This window comes from Saccoglossus kowalevskii, chromosome 16, assembly GCF_978046115.1.
Source record: "Saccoglossus kowalevskii chromosome 16, keSacKowa6.1, whole genome shotgun sequence".
In the NCBI taxonomy this organism is placed as follows: Eukaryota; Metazoa; Hemichordata; class Enteropneusta; family Harrimaniidae; genus Saccoglossus; species Saccoglossus kowalevskii.
Genome location: NC_140656.1, coordinates 7,888,277 through 7,910,643, shown reverse-complemented (window position 1 = coordinate 7,910,643; position 22,367 = coordinate 7,888,277). Strand labels below are relative to the sequence as shown.

The following is a 22,367-nucleotide window of genomic DNA, read 5'->3' as shown; positions in this document are numbered from 1 at the left end:
AACGGCTGTTCAGTAATTATGTCCGTTATGTCCCTGCATCAACCATGACACTGGAAAAATTGGGGGCCATGACTGAAGCAAAATCGACCCAGATTGGGAATATTAAATCACAGACCATTACTTTAGTGGATCATAATCTGGGCACTAATGAAACTGATGAAAGCATGGAGATTATCGTGACAATGAAACAAAATACGTCCAATTCAAATATGTTCAATTCAAGCATGGAGGTAGTAGTACTTCTACCTCCACGCAGTCTGGAAGCGTGATGGCGTGACTTTTCTTTGGCAACCATTTGGGCAGGGTCAAAGGACGACACTAAAATGCGCCAATTTTATTTGATATAGTCAACTTCAATGCCAATATCGATAGTCAGAACAATTTATTTTCATTTTTTTAGACATTTCTCAACCTCTGAGCTTTTGGCTTCTGACTTATGAGAAGTTAACTCTACCATGAATAATAATTTCACACCAATTACTATTCATATATAAATATACTATTCATCTTAACTATCTCCTGGATCATAATGATCAGTTTGTACTCTTAGTGTAGGATGCAACATTGAAATTCCCTTCTTAAATTCCTTATTGTGTTCGGTGTTTATGAGGGGAACGTTAACCCACAGTTAAAACTGTCCATTACAAACTGACATAAACAATAATATTGTGAACAGTATATACGTTATGCATATATGGAGAAAATGTCATTCCACTTCTGTTCATTCAATGATTGTATATTTGATCGTGACTGGTAAGTAGAAACAACCATGTGGATCGATCTGATTGGTAGAAACGATCACGTGAATCGATCTGATTGGTAGAAACGATCGTGTGAATCGACCTGACTGGTAGAAACGATCGCGTGAATCGATCTTATTGGTAGAAACGATCGCGTGAATCGACCTGACTGGTAGAAACGATCGTGTGAATCGATCTTATTGGTAGAAACGATCGCGTGAATCGACCTGACTGGTAGAAACGATCGTGTGAATCGATCTTATTGGTAGAAACGATCGCGTGAATCGACCTGACTGGTAGAAACGATTGTGTGAATCGATCTTATTGGTAGAAACGATCGCGTGAATCGACCTGACTGGTAGAAACGATTGCGTGAATCGATCTGATTGGTAGAAACAACCATGTGAATCGATCTGATTGGTAGAAACGATCGCGTGAATCGATCCGATTGGTAGAAACGACCGCGTGAATCGATCTGATTGGTAGAAACGATCGTGTGAATCGATCTGATTGGTGGAAACGAACGTGTGAATCGATCTGATTGGTAGAAACGATCGTGTGAATCGATCTGATTGGTAGAAACGATCGCGTGAATCGATCTGATTGGTAGAAACGATTGCGTGAATCGATCTGATTGGTAGAAACGATCACGTGAATCGATCTGATTGGTAGAAACGATCGCGCGAATTGATCTAATTGGTAGAAACGACCGTGTGAATCGATCTGATTGTTAGAAACGATCGCGTGAATCGACCTGACTGGTAGAAACGATCGTGTGAATCGATCTTATTGGTAGAAACGATCGCGTGAATCGACCTGACTGGTAGAAACGATTGTGTGAATCGATCTTATTGGTAGAAACGATCGCGTGAATCGACCTGACTGGTAGAAACGATTGCGTGAATCGATCTGATTGGTAGAAACAACCATGTGAATCGATCTGATTGGTAGAAACGATCGCGTGAATCGATCCGATTGGTAGAAACGACCGCGTGAATCGATCTGATTGGTAGAAACGATCGTGTGAATCGATCTGATTGGTGGAAACGAACGTGTGAATCGATCTGATTGGTAGAAACGATCGTGTGAATCGATCTGATTGGTAGAAACGATCGCGTGAATCGATCTGATTGGTAGAAACGATTGCGTGAATCGATCTGATTGGTAGAAACGATCACGTGAATCGATCTGATTGGTAGAAACGATCGCGCGAATTGATCTAATTGGTAGAAACGACCGTGTGAATCGATCTGATTGTTAGAAAACGACTATTTAAATCGATCTGATTGGTAGATACGATCATGTTGTTTTAGAATTCCTCACTGTCTACAAGATTTGCAAACCAGCACCCCAATGGCCGAATCGGGCAACTCAGGCAACCCAGATTACACAGGTGCAGTGAACATAGTATTTTCAAATCATTCTTCAGTGTATGTTATTGTGAGTTTCTCTATCAGACCAGTTATTGACTAAGTCGTTTTACTCCGGAGTGACTATTTGCACCAACACTTCACCTATAGACAGTGTAGAACACTGGAAAGCTCTAGTTAGCGAGTGAATTATATAGTCTTAGCACATCTATTATGAAAAACTGAGAGGCAAAATACCTTTTACTTTTGTACACATCTGGTCTATCTGATCAAAGGATCATTTCAAATAGAAACTGTGAAATAGAAATTGCCAGACTTTTTTTTAATCACTATATCCAAACTAAGCAATGAAAAAACACACATTACATTAAGTGGTCTTCCCTGACACCGTTTATAAAATAAACACATTTCAGGAATCAACTGTTTAATTAACATGTACAATACACAATTACCATACACCGCGCCCTCCAGTGACAGGACGTCGAAATCGACCACTGTGTTTGGTGGTGTTGTCGTTCCTCACTCGGAATAAAGTGAAATCTCTCAAAACAAAAACTTCATTGATGTACTACAGATCAAAACGATATCGACGCTTCGAATGGCTGTAGTATCACCCATTTACGTCATTGAAGGGCTTCGTCACTAGAGAGCGCAATTTATAGAAAAAGTATACAAACCCAATACAGTTATACATTACAAAACGAAATCGGGATTATTAGGCAATTTGAACTTTTCTTTCGAAACTGAAAAAAGAAGCAAAACAGTATTTTTATGGCAATAAATGTCTTGAAAATGGGAACAATTTAAAATGAACAACGAGTTTATTGTAATTGCATAAAAAAATACTAATATGTACTGTAATATTCTCAATATCCCTTTTAGAATGATAAAACATGAATTGTGAATAAAATTGGCCTATGCATGTCCAAGAAATGCTTTATGGCGTGTTGATTTTAATCAAATCACAAGACCAACTACCATGCATGACCCGTCATATTTAATGTTCATACCAAGTTTCCATAAAATTAATCATCATCCTCAGAAAATGTTTGATGACATGAAATTTTGTGATTTCAGTTTGTTAACGAAACAAAAATACAAATCAATGTGCATAAGAATGTACAAATCGGTCAAGCCATGTTCGAGAAAATAAGTTCCAGAACTACGAAGCCTCAGAAAATTTGTTATACACTTTAGTATTTAGAAATCTGATCCATGTTCACAGATTTTATTCCCATAACAAGGAAATATTCAAGAAAATGAAGCCCATTTGGGCAGTATATAATGTAAACATTTCCTATGTGAGCCTCCCCCTCCCCACTGCTAGCAATATGATGCTAGTCGACTGTAACTGTGATAAACGGTGAGTGCTTTGTTCTTTTCACCCTATTTTTCTTTGTTCATTTTCAGTGTCCAGATGGCATGAATCCATAATATGAAAATATGACGAAAATGACATATTTTCAATTCACTTGAACTTTCTTACAATTAGCTGATTATTATGCAAATTAAATGATTGATATGTACAAATTTCTCAGAATGGGTAAAAATCAATACAGGCATGCTTGGTCACAATCTGATTAAAATCCGATGTAAGTATGACGCTCCAATTTTTTTTTTATTATTTTTTATAACCTTTTATATTATATTTATTTGTATTTTAGTTTGAATATGTTGATTTTTTGTTTTTTCTTGCCGTTAATCAGTTTTTAGATAATTGTGTCCCAGTTGCCTCTAACTACATCTACATAGTTAGAGGCGACTGGGACACAATTTTTTAAGAACTGATTAACGGCAAGAAAAAGTTAGAGGCGACTAGGACGCGATTTTCTAAGAACTGATTAACAGCAAGAAAAACCAAAAAAATCAACATATTCAAACTAAAATACAAATAAATATAATATAAAGGGTTATAAAAAAAAAAAAAAATGGAGCCTCATACCTACTTCGGATTTTAATCAGATTGGCTTGGTCAATAACTTTAACACAAATAAATAGGTCTGTTTTATCTAAACCGATATGTCAGAGTACGCAACAGACACGATAACCACAGATATAAATTTTTATTTTGTTTCAATTATAGTTTTAACATGTTGTTTGAAAGTCTGAATTTACTACAGCTCAAAATTGCATTGTGTAAAAACATCAAGGGATATTACACACTCTCGTCATAATAGATGTAATCTTGTGGTGATCACCAAACAAATGCATGCAGCAACTTTACATCATACGTCAGAGTTTTTAACTTTTCTCAAAAATCCTTTTAATTGAAGTGAAAGCACCCAAAAGAATATAAAAATCGGGCTGCAATATTCCTCAGTGATTACTGATTGTCTCTTAGACTTAAATGTCAAATAAATACAGTGTATATGAATAAAGAATCTTAAATAACAGAAAATATAATTTGTTTTGAACTTTGTATTCAAAATTACCCCATGTGGAGTTGAATGAAAAATGTTGGCATGTATTGGTCATAATTTTGCTGGTTTTGAGATCTTTAAAGCATTTAATATAATCTAGAAAGTCGCTATTAATTTAATGCGTCATTGATAAGAATAATGACCATTCACTTTTCTCAGCCATTATCTTAAAAAAAAAGCCATGTCTCTCGCCTGGCAGTATTTTTGTAGAAGGAATATAAATGTAGACTTTGAAAGGTCATGTAAAAGTAGTGAATGATTACCAGATGAATCTGTGAGTAGTGTTTGAATCGATAACCATAGAACAGTTTTCAGTAAATAAAACAGATCAACAATGTGTAGTACAAATGGAAAAGATAATTTAAACAATAACAGTTGCACTTTGCTGTGAGTTGCTGCGATTCAACGAGAGTTTACTTCATGAATACAAATCTTAGCAAAAGCATTTCAATGTAACAACACTTATAAATACATCAGTTGCTATTCTTTGTGTTTGCTTATTTTTGAGTCTAAATCAAATGTCATATGTGAACTATTTCATTTAGTTTCCACATGCTAATATAGTTTTTCCATCTTCAGTGGATTTGAATTTGGCTTTTTTAAAATTGCACCTCAAGAGTGTAGCTGTCACCCCTTCAGATAATGAACTACTGTAAAATCTGTATTAGAAGCGACATCCCTAATAGAAGTCGCACCCATTCTTTTTGAATAACTAAGAACCAAACATTCACAATTTCCATGTGTAGATGCTCTAATAGAAGCTGCATCCCCTCCGTTGTATTGTACCATTTTAATAGAAGCCACTGCTTCTAATACAGATTTTACAATATTTTAAAAATATCAACAGAAAAAAATTGCAAAGTTTAGTTACCTAATTAGGATGTACTCCCACTGTAAATTTCCCTTATCATGTGAACACCTTGCACATGTGCTTACCTGAATCCTTCTATTATTCACATAAGAAAAATACACTATGGAAGTACCACAGAACACATATGGCTAATATTGAATCCATAAGTTGAGATCTATCAATATATTGTTTCAATTTCAGTGGGCAAGTACCTTATACATGTGAGCAGTGCAGAGATGACGTGCCCTTTAAATTGAAGGTGTAAATCTGAAGTACATAAAAGTCTTATTTTATATTCTTGAACTTCTCTCAGCTTCGGCTAGACACTCTCTTACCAAAGCTCTGGCATGAATTATACCTAAATGTGGAGATAAAAAAAATATATATATAAAGAAGGTAATAAAACGAGCCATGCATGGCACAGTCCCCGTTAGTTATCGAATTTAAGATATATAGTTTTGTTTATAGTAATATAGCTGGAATATAACCATGTCAGGAATATGATTATGATGATTGTTGAACATTAAAATGATTGACATTTGTATCAGATCGTCAAATGGGTACTTGTCCATATTGGGAGATATTACTTTGGAACAGCATTAATTAAAACAAAATCAGCCATTTTGAATACATGTATATATCTTTAACATGATGTATAATGAATATTAAGAATTTGAACATAATCAGTCAAAGCATGTCAGCCATTTTGAATCCAATCTGAAAAATAAAATGACTTGCATCAGGAACCCGTAATGCCCAACGTATGTACCAAGTTTGAACGAAATCCATCCATAAATGCCAGAAATGCTTGATATTTGATGATTTTTTAGCACAAAAATGGCCACCATTTTGAATAGGACCATCAAACCAATGTATATCCATGACATGATGTATAATAAATATTTAAATTTTGAACATAATCAGTCAAAGCAAGTCAGAGATACGGCACTAGAATACGTTCATTAAAACAAAATGGCTGCTAGTCGGCCATTTTGAATCGTATCTGAAAAACAAAATGATGTGCATCAAGGTCCTATAATGTCCAATGTATATACCAAGTTTGAACAAAATCCATCTGTAAACAGCCGAAAAATGCTTAATTTTGCTGATTTTCCGTATAAAAATGGCTGCCAATCGGCCATCTTGAATCAGATTGTGAAATAAATTGATGTGCATAATGTATAATTAGGCGAGGGTTCTCCGAACCCGTCTATTCACATAGTTCATACCCACCATAGACTCCGGTCAGTCAAAACTACTATTTTGAACTGTAGGCATTAATCAGCGATTCTGCTGGTGACGGAGAGATAGAATCTAGGTCAGGGGAAGCCTCATGACCTCAAGATTCTTTTACCCCTTACGTCACGAACCCACATGACTGAGGCCACATGGCAGCGCCATAGGTAGCCGTCAATCACTCTGGTTCCTTTCTCTCTGCCTCGAGGACTTAGACCAACGCGATGGAAAAAGTGGGAGGTTGGGGGGACCCAGAGTCTATGGTGGGTATGAACCAGTGTTCTCCCCAGACTCTAAGCCAAGCATCGCGGCTAATTTACATAACAATACATCTTATTTGCATAATTTTGTTTGCATAATAATTAGTTTCCCCAACATATATATTTTTTATCATTTACATTCATTGTGTTTTATGTGTGCATCAAGTCAAATACAGTTTGAAATAGAACAGGAAAGAAATGGAAATACTTATAGCCAGTCAGTAAATATATTGTTTATCCGTGGAGGTAACTGGTTCATCATTATTTTGTGTACAAGTACAGTCAGTGCCAATGTTACTGTCAGTTCATACGACGGGGTGGGGGGGGGAGCGATTTGTTTGTTAAATTTGTAAAATCTGTATGAAGAAATTAATAAATCAATAATGACATTTTTTTTCTATAACGGCATTTCAAAACTAAAGTCAGCGATTTTTCATTGATCTATCTATTATTTGTGTAACGCTACGATCACCGTAACATTGTCAGCTGACGACATTGCGTTGAACGGGTATTCACCGCTGCTGTTGCGATCATCGGTCCCTGACTTTTTTGTTTAAAAATACACAAACTTAGAATGTTTGCTTAATTAAAACGATTCATTGATGATTAACTTATAAATTACATGAAAATCGCCAACGAAATGTTGTCGCGGAAAAACATGCACTCTGCGCCGCCATCTTTGCTACCTCAATCACTACACTACATGCGTTACGTCGCCTTAGGGTGGCGTTCCTTGGTAATGACGCACTATGAATGAGGTATTTCTAGAGGTCAGGGTTCGTTTTTTCCTGGTCCGTCTCGTCTGCAGTTGAATAATTTTTACTTCGATTTATTTACAGGTTTTTTTTCCGATGCGACTTAATTTCACTTGTTTTTTTAATTCTTGGTAATTAGTGTCACTGGCGATAAAGTAGTAAAAACGCAATTAATCACAGTGCAGCAACTCGGGATAAACCATCCCGACGCAATGGGCAAATTATTACTACCCTAGTATTTTGGGTTTGCCAGCTCCGCACCCTTGATAGACTTGGTAACTTTTTGTAGACTTCCGTTTTTATCACTGTTTTTGTAAGGCTAACTATGTACAAAGGCGGGATTACCTTTCGATCAATACATGTTATTGTTTTAAAGATGTGCTAGACGAGGCTGACACTTGTAAACAATACAATGTGAATAAGCATCGCAGGCAGGATTTCATGGATCGCAGGCAAAACAAAAGCGATGCGGCTGTTTGTCTAAGCGACGCGGGCCCGCAGTGCTTGAAAGGCCTGGGGAGAACACTGATGAACTATGTGAATAGGCCTAAATTCACTACGTTCAATTACCCATCATAGACTCCGGTCAGTCAAAATGACACCGATAGGTGGCAGGTTTCTCTGAGCAAACAGAAAAAAAGGAGAATGATGAAAGACTTTTCCCCAGTCCGGGATGAAAACAAACTTAAAAACCTAAGTTAAGACCCAAGAAGGGTGGTGTCTTACCTTGCCTGTGCTGTTCCCGAAGCAAGAAGCCAATGCTGCTGTGGTGACAGGGTTCGATGTGCCCGAATTCGGGGGTGGTAAGCTTGATGTCGGACCGAAACAGTTCGCATGAGGGCGTAGGTCGACAGAAGCGAAACCTGGGAGCTTCCAGGAAGTGCTAGTGGTACAGACAATCTGCCCGGAAAAATGCCGAGACTGACTTATCGCCTATGCGATATCGTTCGGGCTGGGTCAGCAAACAAGGCCTGACCCGCTACGACGGGGCCTAACCTGAAGAGACCCTGCTCAATAGATTGGGTGTCTCTTAGGTAGTAGTTGATGAAGACGTTCTGCGTCCTCCAGAAGCCTGCCCTAGTGAGTTAGCAATTGGTGTCTCTGCAAGGTCTGTGTTGAGGAGGATAGTGTATTATAGACCTCCAGTACAGTCGCAGTAATCCACCTGGAGATGGAAGTCGGGGAAGCCGGCTTATCCTGTTTGCCAGGGTAACACAAAAACATGTGTTTGGTTCCCCGTCTGGAAAACCTGGTATGGTTCTCGTGGCAACTCAGCGCTCGGACCAGGCAGAGAAGCAATTCCTCCTGATACTCTGGACCGACAATATTTGCCAGCCGGGGGATGACGATCGGGTGAGGATCGTGTCCTGGGATTTGGTTCTAGGCGAGAAACCTGATTCGTGTCTTTAGCACAACTTGATTGTCCATAACGAGAAGGACAATGCCCCCCAGCTCTGGCTGACGCCTACCTTAGGCGAGGACCAGTAGGAAGACTATTTTCCACATCAAAAATTTGAGTAGTGCTTGATCGGAGAGGCTCAAAGGGCGGCCTGCTTAGAGCGGACAACACAGCCGACAAGTCCCAGTTGGGTGGTTCCCTTGTATGGGGTCTCAGCGTCTGGAAAGCAGTAAATAGTCTCCTAATAATAGGACAATCGGTTAGTCTTGTTCAGGTGGACGAAGGAGCCTGCTACCTGGCCAATAGAGGGATGGTATGGATGAATCTTAAACCAGTGTATGCTCGCAGCCTAGAAATGTAGGCTGCATTGGTGGAATCCCTGTTCGCCCTGGCCAGGACATTGGCAGCCCGCTCAGATAAAGCTTTCGTATGTGCGGGTCTAATGAGAGCCTCTATGTGTGTAAGTGATACCCGCTGGGCTCGTTGGTAGTGCGCCGTCTGGTTGGGATGGCAGGTCCGGTAAGTCAGGAAGCACTGCTGGTGTTTCGACTATCGTTTCCGACAGAAGTGGAAACTAGGCCCTGTTTGGCCAATTGGGTGCGACCAATGATAATATGCAGGTGCGCACCTGTCGAAGTCTTCTCCAGTGCCCAGTGGACTAGCAGGAAGGGAGGAAAGGCGTACATAACAATGTGGGTTCGCGGGGTAGCAAAGCGACCCCGGCCCAGGCCCCTGGAGTCAGCAGGAGTGTTAAGAACATCAGGAGCTTGGTGTTAGGGCGGCAAACAGTCTAACCTTGAACCGTCCACAGCCGAAACAGCCTGGAGGCTACCCACTGAGGTATCAGCCACTCAGTGTTCTGGAGACGGAGTCGGCCTGAAAGGGAGTCCCCAGACTGTTCCCCACCCCTGGAAGGTGGTGTGCGGTTAGCTCCACATTGTATTCCAGGCACCAAAGGAGGATTTTGCTCCGCTAGGACTGACAACGATGGGGAATGCGTCCCCCCCTCCTTTTTGAAGGAGACCACCGCTGCGTTGTCTGTTTGGGGCAGGACTCTGTGGTCTCAAACTACAGGTAGAAAGCGTGGTAGTGCTAAGTACACTGCTCTCAGTTCGAGCCGGTTGATATGGTGGTCCCGAAACTTATGCGGGAGTCATATCCTTGGGCTTGTTCGTCTAATAGATTAGCTCCCCAACCTTGGGCGGAGGCATCTGTTACCAGAGTCATACCTGCGGCGAGCGGGTCCCTCTGTCCGAGGTTGGCCAGTGACGACCACCAGGGCAGGGCTTCCTTCACTTGGTCTGAGATTGAAACCCGCCTATCTAGTTCCCATAGGAGAGCTCGGCGTTATAACAAGCGCTATACCGGGCGGCTGCGTAGTGCTACCTGGGGAACGACCCTTCGAACCGAGGTCATCATTCCGATGATCTGCATTAGTTCATGGAGGGACACCGAGGGAACGCTGACTAGGCATTCGGCTAGGCTGCTTAGCGCTAAGCAATACACTTGAAATAGCTCAGCCAAGCTTACCTCTGTTTCAAAACTCCATGCCCAGGGACACCAACTGCGCGTTTGGGTTGAGGTGGGACTTGTCGATTTACTAACGAGCCCAACTGGTGAAGTAAATCCTGTGTTAGCCTGACACGCTATTACCCCATGCCCGGGTTGTTGGTAACCAGTAGTCTGGGTGCAGATTGAGGCGTACCGACATCTGATGAAGCAGCAGCACTACCTGTTTCATCACTCTGGTGAACACGTAGGGCGCTGTGCCTAACCCGAATGAGGGGGCACCCGAAATTTGAATACTTCGCCTAGCTGGGTGATTCAAAGGAGATGGCAACTCGCTGGATGCATCGATACGTGCAGGTAGGCCCCGCTTAATTCTAGCGGGGCTAGCCAGTCAAAACGGTGGATGGAAAGAAGAACCCTGAATGGTGTCTCCATGTGGAACTGATCGAGGAGCAGATACTGATTCACTCTGCCTAGGTCCAAAACTGTAGATTTGGTACTACAAACACATTTGGGTAGAAGCCTGGACTTAGTTCCGGCTGATGTACCCTGTGTATGGCGTCTTTCCCCAGCAAACTGCTACTTCCTGTCTGATTGCTTCCGCCTTGCAGGAGTCCCCTGACAGTGCCCAACAGGGGAGACACTGATGGGGGGATATGGATATTTCAGCAGTATCCCGTAAACGGATGTCACCACCTGGAAAGGTCCAGGTATCGGTCACCCGCTGTCTCCAAACCGGACTCCACCGGTGCAATCTGTGTACGACAGGGATATGTGGCCATGTGTTCGGCAGTTGCGAGGGGGGTGCTCCCTTCCCCCATGAGGCGAGTTCCCCAAGGCCTGAAGTAGTCACTAAGTTGTGACCTGGCCACTCACCGAACATGTGCCTGCCCCCCCCCCCCCCCCCCCGTTGCAGAGGTGAGCATAAAACATGCTTCCCCTGCTGCCGGATAGACGTCCGCCCAGAGAGGGTGAGGAGCCACCACCTGGCTCTTACCTCCCTGGGGGCGCGCCACTAACCTTCCCTCCCATGGAAGGGTATAAGCGCTTGCCTCCTGGCTGACTCTGGCTAGCGGACGATGCCCTAGGGCATTGTGTTTTCTGTGCTTGGGGTGCCCTCCGCTTGCCCATGGCAGGACCAACTAGCTAGCGGATTCAATCTAAACCCTCTGATTCATTGCACTCTGAAGCTCCGACACTGTACCCACCATTCCCTGAACAAAGAGGGTAGAGGATGTCCAGTCTGCATCACTGAGGTGGGGACGTACCCCGGCTCAGCTTGTCGGCGAAAACATGTGCGTCTAAGGCCGCGTCTCGTAGCACAATTTTGGCCCTGGCCAAGCGAGCCAGGCAACACTAGGGGGTGTCGCATGTAGATGTGCGGTGGCTCACCAGTAAAAATGTTGCCTGGTCTAGGAGGCTGGTGCGTTCTGCCTCCAAGGTCTCCAGAGTGCTGGGCACGCATAATAATGCACTCAAGCAACTCTGCCCTCTGGGCTGGATGGGTCGTCTTCAATTGGCAAATACACCCATGGAACGTGGCTATCCCCCTTTGCCCGGTTTGCCAAATTCGTGGTACCAGGGTCTGGGGAAGGAGCCTTGGAATCCGGTTGGGGGGCGTTTTGGTCTCATCCAACACTATGGGGTCTGATTTCGAGACACACCGACTGGGTAGCATTTGGTCCAGTGGGAAGTGTTGCCTAATGTCATCCCCACCCGGGGGCCTTAAGCATTACATTCTCCGCGGCTGACCAACGCCGCCCATCAACACCGTTTGTGTGCTCTGCGCCCCACTCCGCACTCAGACGGACAGGGAGAGACGTCCCAACGGGGTTGCTTTGGATCCCGATGCCCGTGATCCCATAAGCGTTGAAGCAACCTTAGGTGGTCGCTTTAGGATCAAGGGTGGGGGTATATACATCGTATCACTGGGATCGATGATACTCTGCCTCACCCCAAAAGCGTGGCTTACCGAGTCATACAGATGGAAGACTCTGAGGGACCACCCGGAGTACCGGCTGTATCCGACGCGAGTGAACTGCGTCTTCTTTCACTTTAAATATGTGAGAGAGAGCGTGTTCGACTGTGCGTCTCATGACAGGGTCGGTTCCCTCTGGGGACGCCCGTGGGTCGGTAAGAAAGGAGTCAAAATCCACAGCGGGGACTGGACACAAGGATAAATTTGTTACCGTTGTACCGTTACCACGTGACGAACCCTAGCTGGCTGAAAGTGGGGGGGCGTCAGCGGGGGAGACCGAGAAAAATATCTGTACTTTCACCGTCGGTCTTCTTACTCGGCGTCCCGGTACACTAAGTACCGGTAGCCGAGCGTGAGGACTTTCCACTCATGCTGTGACGCGGTCAGTCTCAGCGATTTTGATGGATCTGAAAGAAAATCTCAGGCCTCAGAACTTCAGGAAAAAAAACACACTTTCACACAAAAACTCCAAACCCCGCACGTAGCTACGACAAAGTATCTCGGATGCGGGTTCTATGCTGGTAAATTCTGAATATAACCACTGCACGGTCTACTCAAAACACGAGGAGACCGGAAAGAAAACGGCAGCGAGCCCTGGTGCTGTCATTACATCTATATATTGCTAAATACATTGTAAATAAAAGACGACATGCATGAGGGAAACGAATTACAGTTGTAAAAGGTGCCGCAATGAAAACCAACTGGTTACGTAGTGGCGCCGGGTTTTAATTTCTTTGTTGTGAAAAATACTACACACAAAGGGGAAAATGACACGAGGGTAAAAATGACAAGGAAAACTTATCCTACCAGCTACAATGTCGGATGCCGTGCATCGGCAACAACCCAAGCTATAAACCCGGACAGGAAAAAATAAGCAGGCGATCCAGCAGAGCTCGCTAGATTTCATCTCCACTCGAGGCGGAGAGAAAATCAGAGTGATTGACGGCTACCTGTGGCGCTGCCATGTGGCCTCGGTCACGTGGGTTCGTGACGTAAGGGAAAGAGAATCTTGAGGTCATGGGGCTTCCCCTGACCTAGATTCTATCTCTCCGTCACCGGCAGAATCGCTGATTAATGCCTACAGTTCAAAATAGTCATTTTGACTGACCGGAGTATATGGTGGGTAATTGAACGTAGTGAATTGTCATGTATGATGTATGTGTGAAGTTTAATTGTAATTGCACGCACGCACTCTGTGCGGTCACAGAGGTCAAAACACAAGTCCCTGTTTTCGGACTGCGTCATTTTATATCTTACTGACCTGAAAGAAATCATTATGATCTAAAATACAAAAGTTTAAAAATTTGTCCAACAATTTTAACCAATGGAAGGGATTAGGTGTTCATTACTATGACTACTACCATGATGACATTGGAGATCAACAAGTTAAGTCTTGGACATAATATACAAAACTTTTTCTACACAATAATCATAACATTTTTTTGTCTGTGATTTACTGAACAGTCGTACAGCAGAATCATACTGGACCTTACACTATGCTTTCACTGTACTTATACTGTAAACCACTTTATTTCGTGACACTATTTTTTATAAATTTAGCAAGTCTGTGAAAATTATCAAATTTTGTAAATATGTCTGAGCTCATATGACACAGAATCACAACATTTTTCTTTTATAAATGCCATCAGGAAATCATGCAAATTCGTAGCAGTGAAAATTTAGCAGTTTACATTATGACCTCAACAACAACCTTTAAAGTGCCTGTGAAACAATTACTATGCTGATGTTCCAATTTACATATTGGTATATTAATGTTACCATGTCATAGTTTATGTATCTGGGGACAAAATAAATATTTTAATGAAAAAAATAATTTTAATTTATTGCATTTCAAAGAAAAGCTCATCATTAGTTTTCATTTGCATACAAATAGAGTGTGGAAACAATTGAAAGATAAGCCAGTGTCTAGACTAGACAGTCCCTCAGGCCTAATGTTTTTGTTTTTTTTAACTAGAATGATTGAAGACACTTCATGTGCAAAGGCAGTAATGCCAGAGACACATTAGTTATAGACTAAATTAATTATTATTAATTAATATTTATTAATTATGCATGCATCTGGATGAAGGAGTAAAATTTGCATATAGGCATAGCTCATCTGCACCTCATCTGTTCAAATCGCTATTTTTTTTAATGTCACACAAATGTTTATTTGATTGTCTTGTCTCGTCATTTCCTGTTCACTGTCTCCAGAACTACAAATTCAAAGGTCAAATTTTCGCATGACAAAACTTTGTGAACGAATATGACATTTCCTTCAATCAAAAAAGCCAATTTAGATGCTATACTGTTTATGTCCTGTTGACTATGAACTGCATAAATTGTGATCAAATTTCATTCTACCTGTCAGTAACATCATGGAGCTATGTAAACAGCTTAAAACAGGCTTAAATAGTGTCATCTCTTCTCTTTTTACCTCCATGCTAACATTGATCGCCACAGAATTATCTATGGTGGCAAAGGATGGCGTAATGGCCTTATAACAGTACCTCAGGCCTTGCATTCCTCACATGAAATGTCTTCAGCATTTCCCAAATGCATTATGGCGTTTGATTAAATCATTTTAATGAAAAAAAACAGAGGGACTGTCAACAGTCTACCAGTGACGGTTATTACTTGTCTGAATTCAGGTATACATGTAAGGGTGTATTCAGTATTTGTATGCACATAGCTTTGATGGGTGTTGCCAATCCATATATTGAGTGGAAGACAGTAGCAGCAACCAGACAACAACTTTGAAGTCTCAATTACTTTTACTTTTTTTATGATTCAACTACATCCATAGGTAATCAATTTTGGGAATGCTGTTGATCTAAATTTTGCATTTGTTTTCAAAAAGACGAAGCAAACAAAGATCATACAACTTTTATGATCAGTAATCTGAAAGCTCACTTCTAACAATTAAAACAAGTCACTGGTTTAATTAGCAAAAAATAAAATTGACACAATACCGCCCAGGAAAGTGTCAGATCTCGACAGCTACCGACCTCTTTTAAGTCTTTCTGTAGAACTTTTACTTCCTGCATAAGTTGGTCTGATATCCCTACTCATGTCTTCGATTACTGCTAACAGATCAGCGTATCGACTTTGTGGTTGCGGTGCTCTACCACCCAAAGATGGGTGAATCATCATCGGTGTACCAGGTACCATTACTAGGTGATAAAAATATCTAATATGAGTAAAAGTATGTTACATAATAGTATACAACAATGATGAAAACATTGTCAGGTCCATATAATCTGCAGTTTTATTAATTGTGAATTGATGGATCAGCTTACAGTAAAGTAACTAATAGAGTAAATACAGTATTTCCACCTTAACAAAAGGTTGGTGTGATCATAGAACAAAATAATTTTATTGCATTCATTTATAAAATACATAGCTTATTCTAGTTTAATTAAAGGCAATAAAATGTTCACAGTTCAAATGATATTAATGGGGGAAATTAAAAACGAAATTAAAACTGATAAAAGTTGTAATCGCATCTCTATTAGAAATTCACATAAACCAAAAAGTGCATTTTGGCCATGGACCACTATCTATGTAAATGTATGCACTACTAATAGGCTGAATATGGTACATGTATACTGCATGCATTTCTAATAGAAGTTAATGTTTAGTGGATCATGTAATTGGCAGACAGTGCCAAGTGGTAGTTTAACAAGCCACTGCTCAATCTCCATGACTTGGTGAGAAATCTTTTTATGCATATGGCATGTGACACTTGCATTTCATTTTATATTAAAAACATCGCTGTGTTTGTTTTGTTTCAATATTTCACATTTCATTGACATCCATTCCATTCTTTCAATTTCATATACCGGTACTGTGAAGTACTTTATTTTCACTATTTTCTCTGAAGGGGCGATTCAGTGAAAATATAATCCCATGAATGTACCTTTTTCCTTATATTTTACAATCGAACTCATCAGAAATCAGTGAAAATAAATTCAATACAAAACAACCAAAATAAATTACAAGCTAAATTACAGTATTTTTACAGTATTCACTCAAAACAAGTGTGGTGGTTGTCATGGCTGTGTGTATAAAACATTTGCGATAACCATCATCACTTATTCAAAAACTCTTAAGAGTTCATTCAAATAACATAATTTTAACAATTCTACCACCTCCAAAAAATAATTACTTGCAATGGAAGGATTACGAATGACTCCACACTGTTGAGTCACAGCTGTAGCAACATATATGTTAACAGACATATCAGCTGTATGCTAATTTCAATTATAATCTCTACCCTGGAGAGATTATTTACATCGACAAAAAAATAAACAAATAAATGTCTGCTACGACTCAATTGTATTAAACAACTAACAAGCTATAATTTTGGGGTCAGTCATATCATAAACATAATGGTTTGATTAAATAAAACTAAATGACAATGTTCTTTGCAAGAATAATGCATGTGTAACTTATTATGCAATATGAATGCCAGCCGCAATCGATTGACCTTTTATTGACCTATAGATTACAATAACTGTGAGTAAATATGGCTGAATATTTACCATGCAAAATAATTGAACCTGGTCAGATTTGTATCATAGATCAAACTCTGTGCTCTTATTGTACATCAGTGATAAAAACCAAACTGACTTCAAGTCAGCAAAAATGTAATAAAAGTGTCCATGTTATCTAACAATATATTTTTTTTAATTCAAAACTTTATTTAGCTTTAAGTCATGGTATTGTTAGACTACATCAAAATGACCACTTGTTGGCTTTCTACATCACACTACAAAAACATAATGTATAGACACAGCTTACATGTTGTCCTTATATTAACTTAAAAAAAATACAAAGATATTTCTGTACAGAAAACAAAGCTACACTTTTTTTTATCAAAATGCAAAACTACCTGACATACATATGGCGGTCACTTACTAAACAAATGCTATAGGGACAGGTGATCTGAAAATAAGTATTTTTAATCTGGAAAGTGTCTATCATGGTTATATTGTAGAAACACTTTGAAGTACATGTGTAGATGCAATCAAGAAATTGAAGTTTACTGGGTAGTTTAACTCAATGCATAAATTAGCAGAATTATAATTTAGTGAAAACTAATAATAACTAGCTAATAAGAACAGAGTTTTTGCTGAATTAAGTACATCTTACTGTGAATGAAAATGCAACTCAATGAGCAGAATTGCAATATAAGCTCACTGTTTTGTTGGGTTACTACACTGTATCGATATAAGCTTACCAATACAAACTGTTACATTTGAACTGTCAATATTGCAATTTGGTTTGCAAAACAGTGAGCTATATTTGCAAAAATGCTAGTTGGATTGTGTTTTCATTCACAGTAAATTAGTGAAATTACATGATAGCTGAAATGTCAGTATATCCATGTAAGAGCTGCAAATCTGGGAGACAATGTACTTGACACTTTAGAGTAAAACTGGATTTTGCTATTCTGCCATACTATGGAAGTACAGGTATATAATTTGGATATAGAAACAGACCTGAAGCCTTTGTAACCATATTTGTCCAATTATCTTCTGCCAAGTTCTTTACTTTGCCATTTTCTGTTCTACATTTGTGTTGATTTTTATTAATGCACATGTTGTGGTGTGTTGGTTTGTGTGTTACTGCAACAAACTTTGCAGAGTTTCTCTCCCAGCGTTTGTTGTCAATTGTCATCATACCGTTCTGAACAGACACCACTTTAACACTGGTATATGCAGGTTTAATTGGTGTAATCCTAACTGCATGTCTATCTGCACAAGCTTTCATCACTGTTTTCAAATTAGCATCTGTTGAGATGAAAATGATATAATTGAAAAACATTTTAACAAACATTGACAATCAATACAGCAACAAAAGTGTGATAATGTTAATGACGTTTTGCAACAGTGAAATATAAATAGATATTACCTCTAAAAATCTAAGTCTGCTTTTGTCACCTTTCAAATAAATTTACATAATTTATTCATATTTTTTACAGATTTTGCTCAAGATTGGTATGAAATGAGAAATTATTTTCATTTGATTCAAAACTAAGAAATAAATCACATAAAAATATTACACCAAACTTTTGGCCAAAAAATATGGTGCTTAACGATTAAAATTAATTTAGTGTCAAATGCATTGTAATATAATGACAAATGAAGAGACTAATTTGAGGTGCACAAACCATTTTAAAATTTACATATATGTTAATGTTTTGACTGTAAGACAAGTCATTGTAAATAACATACATGATATAGTTTCTGTTTTTTTCTACTGACATGAAGTTTTTATGTGGAACACCAAAACAAGGTTTAATTCAAAATTGATTTTCAGGCCAACAGTGCTGTCCCCAGAAAACACCATAGATTATCAGCTAATATGCATAACAATAGCATATGTTAATCACCATTATTGTAGTCATTGTAATGCTAAAATTTACTATTATTAGGAGCCCTTATTGTATAATGCCCTGGGGGAACCCTGGCACCAAAATTAAAGAAATATAAATAGCCCTTTGTGTACATTGCTTCATATAACAGTCACAATGAATATAATGAACCCAGATGATATAAACAAATGCAATAAAACAAAATGGCCACAAGTGAGTGTTTTTTATTATAAATTTAAGGCGTGAAGAATATTGACATGCATCATTAGACTTTACGAGTTCATGTATGACCACGTATAAAATAGACCTAGGCATGTCCGAGAAAACATTCAATCAAAGTACATCATTGGTGGAGCAAAAATCACCACCTGTTGAATAAATTATAAATCAAATTGATCTCTAGTCTATTATTGCGATCTTCGTCTTTAAACAAAACTCTCTCTCAATGGATGCTTACTATACATAAGCAAGCACAGAGATGCGTATGAATCAATGGCCAGAAAGAAAAAAAAACACAAAAAAGGCAATTTAAGGTTTGCAAAAAAAAATTATGTATCTGGTCATTGTGCAACACAGGTTTTAAAGAATTCTTGACAACATTATTAAAAAAAATGAAAGACTGAAACAATCCGATTTTATAATGAAAATCAAAATACATGTGAGAGCACAATTAAAATAAAATCCACATGTTGCAGAAGGTTATTAAACTTTTTTCTGTGACCAAAACACAAGTGCCCACTAAATACTACCAATGACTAAAGAGACAACAAATGATTAAACATCCACCAGGAAATAGAAATATTATACAGTTGGTACGTAATGCCGAATGTCACTGTTTGAACTAAAACTGCTGTCTGTGTGGGACACACCTAACTGGCACGAACCAGGCAACGGGCACTTACTAACAAACGATTACGAAAACAATTTACGCATAACCGGGCCACTCGTCGCAAAACAATATAGTAAAATAAAACTTACCAGTTGTCTGTCTGTCCTTGACCACCATAGGTATATCCGATAGCGCGTCACTTTTGATTTCGCGTAAGGCGAGCTTCTCGTCGGCGTCATCGCTCCCAACAGAAGAACCAGTCCAGTCGCTGCTACCCATAGCAACTGTCGGGATAGGGTGATCGACTGTCGGCCCTTTGCTACCAACGAAGTGTCGAGAACAAACTCGAGAAAATTTATTGGGCTGCCATCCAGGTTCTCTCCTCAACATGTCTATCCATTTCTGTCGCATAATCCTATTTTTATTGTTTCTTTTTGATGGGAATGAATGGAAAGTGACATCTTTGATAAACGGGTATTTTTCAAGACACCTTTTCTTCGTTGGCCCTGACCTACATGTCGATACGCTGCAGTAGAAGTTCGGCATTGTGCCGCAAACCTTGCACTCGGATCGTAATCACAAAACAAAAATATTCCTTGACTTTATTCACACGCGACGTACGCCATATTGAACACAAAAATAACGCTACCATTACCCGTCAAGGGCGCCCTCGAGTGGTTATTTTTGTAATTCTGTACGTGTTTGCTGTCACGCACATTTCATTCATAAATTAATTAATAAAACAAACAAATGAAAATAACGATGTGTTGAAACTCTAGAGGGCACTTCAAAGTGTTTACCTGCATTTCAACTACAGTATATACTGATGTCTGCATTCAAGACAAGTCATACTGGCACATCAGTATCAAAATGAGGTCTTTGACCCAGTTTCATGTTTGGAATAGCAGTAACTCGTTTGGAAATAGCTGTTACTATCGATCTTTTTTCTTTGATTTTCTTTTTTTAATAAAACATTTCCTGTGACATAAGTGTCAAGTTATAATGGCCATCATTGAAAGGTGGACACTGAAAGCTTAGCATATACGCTATATACCAACGTTGTACATTAAATCACTTGCAAGTAAAAAAAAGATGGTCAAATGAACCCCAGGGGTTATGGTACAAGGCAACAACTTACCAGGGACCCTGTGTGAAATGCAAAAAACATTTCAATCTTGAAAAGTCAGCCTCTCATCAATAATTTGATGAGATAATATGTGTCATTTTCCATAATAGTGTGTGTCTTGCTTCATAATTATCAACAGACCCAACCACATGACCCAGTTCAACAAAATGGTGACTACTCAAACCTTAGTTTTCAGATCGCATTTTATGTGATTATTAGCCTTGTATAGGGTCAATTTGCCCATGCAGTTGTGTCTAAAGCAATAGATTGGTAAGATTTGGTCATCCTTATGTGGGTATATTTAAACAAAAAATGTTCAAAATCACAGTCATTACTTGGTGTATGAGTATGCATTCATTAAGATGTTGTGATTGGTCAAGTTGTTTTTAACCAATTTATAAAACATTATAAAAAAAACTATTTGATATAAAAAAAAAAAATACTTGTGAGTGTAACCTTTTTTGAGTACGAGCACTGGTGACAGTCGGTGTATATATCTAGCATGTGGTGAACAACAAGTAATAAAAGACCAGTCCCATGTTCATTCTTTCGCCGTAGACCATTTGCAGGTTTCCATGTCATGTGGTATTTCTATCCAAAAATGTCATAATACTATTATATAATTATTTTGTCATCTTTGTTCATAGTTGGTTGCCATAAAACAATCAGAGGAGGTGAATACGCAGGCTGTTGTACATCATTTGGGTTCAGTTTAATTAAGTTGATATTAGTGATGCCACAGAGTAGACTGTTTGAAGCACCAATCTGTTATTATTTATTAGCAATGTAAGCACTTAATATAATCGTAATTTACTAGTAGCATAAATATATTTGCACAACTTACCCGCGAATATCTCCTCTGCACATCATTTGGGGAGGGGGTAACATTATAGCGAGTGTTAATGCCCACGTTTTCAAAAAATGTTTGCTATTCAAGATTGGAGGAGGGGTTCTTATTCGCTACCCCCCCATTATTTATTGATTTATTGAGTCACAGAAATTGGCACATTCTGCCTATTAACTTAGCTCCATGCTTAGAGAGACCATGGAGGTAAAAAGTTACCTCTATGGAGAGACGGACAAAGCATTTGCAGAGGGGCTGCGGACAAAAGGCGAAGCGTAACATTGTGTCAGATAAACGGAGACACATGCAGAGGACATCCCGCTGAAGCAGTCCTGCTTGTTGCGTGGGACGTATTTCCAAAACGAAATATAGACTAATCAAATTCACATAGAACTGATCAAATTCATCGCCGGAGACCAGTGACCAGTCGAAGAACTTGGTCAGTTTTAACAATACTATCGCCTGAAAAATTGTGTCTGGAGACAACTATTATATTTCAGAATACTCACCATTATGTCGATTTAACAATGGGTCCATTATTAAACTTACAGAATATTTAAATGTAACTATTCTTAGCGAACGACAAGAATACTGGAACGTGGCACGTAATTAGTCCGTGAAAGTGTCCTAAATAGTAAACAACAGAAAATGGCGAAACCGCAAAACCGTAGT

General features: G+C 39.4%; 1 protein-coding gene across 1 annotated transcript; it reads right to left on the bottom strand.

Annotated features, from left to right (window-relative positions):
- Positions 1-5,530: 5,530 nt before the first annotated feature.
- On the bottom strand, positions 5,531-22,359 carry LOC144357700 (cyclin-dependent kinase 2-associated protein 1-like). The gene is made up of 3 exons (XM_085491709.1): positions 22,205-22,359; positions 15,526-15,690; positions 5,531-5,738 (listed from the first exon to the last, which is right to left on the bottom strand). The coding sequence occupies exons 1-3, from the start codon at positions 22,230-22,232 to the stop codon at positions 5,671-5,673; spliced, it is 261 nt and encodes an 86-aa protein (XP_085347835.1). The 5' UTR covers positions 22,233-22,359; the 3' UTR covers positions 5,531-5,670.
- Between the last annotated feature and the right edge of the window lie 8 nt (positions 22,360-22,367).

Bases quoted from the DNA above. Each gene is read 5' to 3' on its own strand.
- LOC144357700 (XM_085491709.1), bottom strand. From the start codon at position 22,232: ATGGACCCATTGTTAAATCGACATAATG. The intron at 15,691-22,204 runs GTGAGTATTCTG...TTTATCACCTAG, and splicing joins ATTGTTAAATCGACATAATG to TAATGGTACCTGGTACACCG. The intron at 5,739-15,525 runs GTCGGTAGCTGT...CTCCACATTTAG, and splicing joins TACAGAAAGACTTAAAAGAG to GTATAATTCATGCCAGAGCT.